This window comes from Hemitrygon akajei, chromosome 1 (genome assembly GCF_048418815.1).
Source record: "Hemitrygon akajei chromosome 1, sHemAka1.3, whole genome shotgun sequence".
NCBI lineage: Eukaryota > Metazoa > Chordata > Chondrichthyes > Myliobatiformes > Dasyatidae > Hemitrygon > Hemitrygon akajei.
Genome location: NC_133124.1, coordinates 44,837,460 through 44,841,320, shown reverse-complemented (window position 1 = coordinate 44,841,320; position 3,861 = coordinate 44,837,460). Strand labels below are relative to the sequence as shown.

Sequence of the window (3,861 nt, the reverse complement as noted above, 5' to 3'; positions counted from 1 at the left end):
TCCGTTGAAATTAAAGCACGCGAGCAAATGTTCCAGGTATAACAACATAGTTAAGTGCTCATTGATGATGTTACGCTAGCCCTAGAAATAATCTCCGTATATTGCAGAAAAATACAGACAATATTCATAGTTAGGTGCAAGCCGTCTTCAATATCGAACCGAAACTACAACTGATCTTTACAATATGCAACACTAGATCTTCGGAAGGTCGAACTAGCGACAGTAATAGCAAAACTGATTCCAACGATGACATATAATTGTGATGTTGCCATTTGAATATAGTCCAAGAATCTAACTCGCTTAAGTATGCCCGGGAAGGAATCGAGACGAATTTAAATCGTTTTCCCTTTTAAGGAGTATTGCGAATACTGTACCAATTCAGACACTCCGAAAGGGGTTGCTGGGTTCTGCGGCCATGAGAGCTCGGTGAAATGGAATGTAGCATTTTAGTTAAAGAAACTTCCAAAAACCCCGACATCACCCCGAATATGATGGAGCATTGGGAATGATGGATTGACGGATGTACATTAGGAATGTAAATGTTCACTTGCTCTAATGGGTCTTGAGAGGGACAGGCGCGGAATTAATGGTACCTCTGGCTGGGTTGTCTGGAACCAGGGGATACAGTCTTGACATAAGGGGGGGGGGGGGGTTAACCCTTCAGTGCAAAGATCGAAGATCGTTTTCACAAGTGAATAGCGAAAGGTTGGAATTCTTTGTAGAAGAAGGCTGAGGTATTTGCGGAGGGTGGGGGGGGGGGTCTCAACTGCGGATTGTACTCAATGCTGACAATAGACTTTAAAATAGAATATTATAGGATTATGAATATTGTAAGACTATGGCGTTAGCACAGTAAATAATATCAGCCATGGCGGAAGACACAAATGGCCGAATGGCCAATTTCTGACTTTCCCTTTCTCATGTTCTCGGTAACGTTAAGCAAGAAATTACCGGTTTGTCGTAAAACCCACCAGGTTTGTTAATGTCCTTCATGGCAGGAAATCTACCGCTCTTGCCGAGTTAACTATTTAGGACTGCGGGTCGCCAATAGTTTTGACTCTCAATTGCCTCCTCAGTTTAGGGGCAATTGCAGATGAGCGATAAGTGTCGGCACCGTCAATGTCACCTATATCCATGCACAACTAAAGTCAATATGGCTGTGAACGTAGTGTGCATTTGCTTCGGTTGAACCGCTGCGCACATTTCCCAAATAACACAAGAATCAACTTTGCGGCGATCCTAGACCAGACCTATCTAAAGAAGTTCCAATTCACGGGCAAACTGAGATTCAGTAACTGTCTGCGAGTTTATTTTTATTGTATTTATTTGATTTAGACAGGCTTGGCTACACAGTCCTAGGTCAAAATTTTTTTTTAAATAGACTTCAAAAGAATTGGGAATCTCTACATTGTAGATGTAATCTTCTACAAGAAGTATCAGAAGTCAGAAGATTAGTTTCGGGATTTGGCACATAATGGAGGGAGGGGCTGACGCTGCATGTGGGAGTTGAAGTTCCGCCTCTTAGAGCCTTTCCCGGAAAAGCCCCGCCCTGTGGCTTTTCATTGGTCGTTACTTTATTTATCAAGCCTGTTTGTCGAGAACTTTTAGCCAAAAATTGAGACAGTGAGTGGGGTGTGCGTGTGCTCCCGAGCCGAGCGAATTCACTGCCCAGTCGTTCCCCATCTGCTCAGTCACTGAGAAGGGAAAGCAGTCAACCCAATTTTAACTCGGTTCCTGGTTTCTCTACTCCATCAGGAATGAGCAGCCCTGATGCTGGTTACGCTAGTGACGACCAGGTTCAGGGTAGCTGCAACATGACCGGAATGTTGCCGACGATGGGATCCTGTCAGTGGGTTGAACCTATGAGTTCTCTCGTAGATACCAAAGTCGCTGGCGCTGCCGATCAAGCGAGCAATCCCGGCAACCGTTCCAAGTCTGAGAGCCGCATTCGTCGGCCGATGAATGCCTTCATGGTCTGGGCAAAGGACGAGCGCAAAAGACTGGCGCAACAAAACCCGGACCTACACAATGCCGAGCTCAGCAAGATGCTGGGTAAGTACTACCGCGGGGTGGGTGGCGGAATCTCAGCAGTTATATTGAGCTGCTACCTTTTCGTGAATAATATCCATGTGTACTTCATTAAACAACGCCATGTAAGCCATCTGTCAAAGCTCGCAGCTTTAATTTAAAGACAAGCATCCAGAATGAAAGGAACCTGTTTCAAACACACCGCATACATTAAAACAATTATTCACTTAGAGGGAGAGTTCGCAGGCATTCGATCATAGAAGGTAACAGTTCTTTTATTCTGCATCCGCAGGTAAGTCGTGGAGAGGCCTCTCCCTGACTGAGAAACGCCCCTTTGTGGAGGAGGCTGAGAGACTTCGGGTGCAGCACATGAAAGAACATCCCAACTACAAATACCGGCCTAGGCGGAGGAAACAGATTAAGAGAATCAAGCGGGTGGACACGGGCTTGCTGATGCACAGCATCTCTGAGCAGCAGCTGAGCAACGACGGGCGCGTTTGTAACCAAAGCATGAATATGTCGTACCACGACACCGGCTACTGCATTCAGAGCCAGATCCCGCACCTCAGCCACTACAGGGAAGCTCAAGCCATGGCAGCCGGTGTGGAGAGTTTCGGCTTGCCAACCCCTGAGACTTCTCCTTTGGACGTTTTAGAGGCAAGTTCTGTATTCTTCCCTGCACAGTTGCAAGAAGATTGCCAAATAATGCCTTATGGGAACAGCACTGGATACCATCCCCACCAACAGCACCCCGACTACACTACCCAGGAAAACCAAGCCGCCCTTTTCCGTCGGCAGAGAGCTGAGCTGGGAGTTTCCCAGGATGATCAGATGGGACACGACGGCGGTTTCCACGGGATGTTCAGTCCTTGCCATAACATGGTAGCAATGTACTACAGCCAGATGTGCTCGTCAAACGGCCAGCGGCCCCTGAATATGCATGTTGGGCAACTCTCTCCACCCCCTGAACCGCACCGTGTGGACAACCTGGACCATCTCAGCCAGGCTGATCTGGTGGCGGAAGTAGATAGCAATGAATTCGAGCAATACCTCACGTCGGTCGCACGACCTGACCTGGCAGGACTCCCCTACAATGCGCCCGAGGCAAATCCGAACGGACTCACTTCAGCAGAGAACAATCTGATTTCCTCCGTCCTTTCCGATGCCAGCAGTGCCATGTATTACTCCAATTTCACCTCGGCATAATGGACTCGCAAAAGAACTGTGCAAAACTATCGACCAGTATTAAAACCAAAATGCTTTAAAAATCTTACTTGACCTCAGGGTGTCTTGGAAAATGTTGCCTGATAGAAAAATTATTTAAGATTGCATATTTAAACTAACTTTTCACTTTGGGCTTCAGATCAACACGGCGGGGTTTGGGTTTGTTTGAGCAACACCACAATGACCTTAACTTTGTATTTTCTTCACCTGGAATTTATTTTCTAATAATGGGGGAAAATCTGTAGAACCAATCTGTCACAAGCAGCGTCCCGCAGTTTGTACTGGACGAGAATTGCTTCAGCAATCATTATGTAAATATTTAATTTCTTATTGAAATGAGAATGGTTTGTATTTTTTTTTGCACTTTTAGCTAATAAAGTTTTGAACACTATAAAATCAAACTCTGCATTCGTAACCCAGTAAATCCTTCATCGTGTTACAGTAATCCGGTTACTATACCAGTTACAGTATATGTAGATAGGAAATCAACGTTTCCTCGCAATGACAAGTTGAAACTCGGTATGATTTCGAGGAAAAAGCCCGCAGAACTACTAACTATAAATTATTAGCAAGTAAATTGAAACCTTGTTTTGCCCAATGCGTCATTCT

General features: G+C 45.5%; 1 protein-coding gene across 1 annotated transcript; it reads left to right on the top strand.

Annotated features, from left to right (window-relative positions):
- The first annotated feature begins 1,624 nt into the window (after window positions 1-1,624).
- On the top strand, window positions 1,625-3,643 carry LOC140726208 (transcription factor Sox-17-alpha-A-like). Its single transcript, XM_073042281.1, has 2 exons — window positions 1,625-2,052; window positions 2,321-3,643. Exons 1-2 carry the CDS (start codon window positions 1,758-1,760, stop codon window positions 3,232-3,234), a joined length of 1,209 nt encoding a protein of 402 aa, XP_072898382.1. The 5' UTR covers window positions 1,625-1,757; the 3' UTR covers window positions 3,235-3,643.
- Window positions 3,644-3,861: the final 218 nt, after the last annotated feature.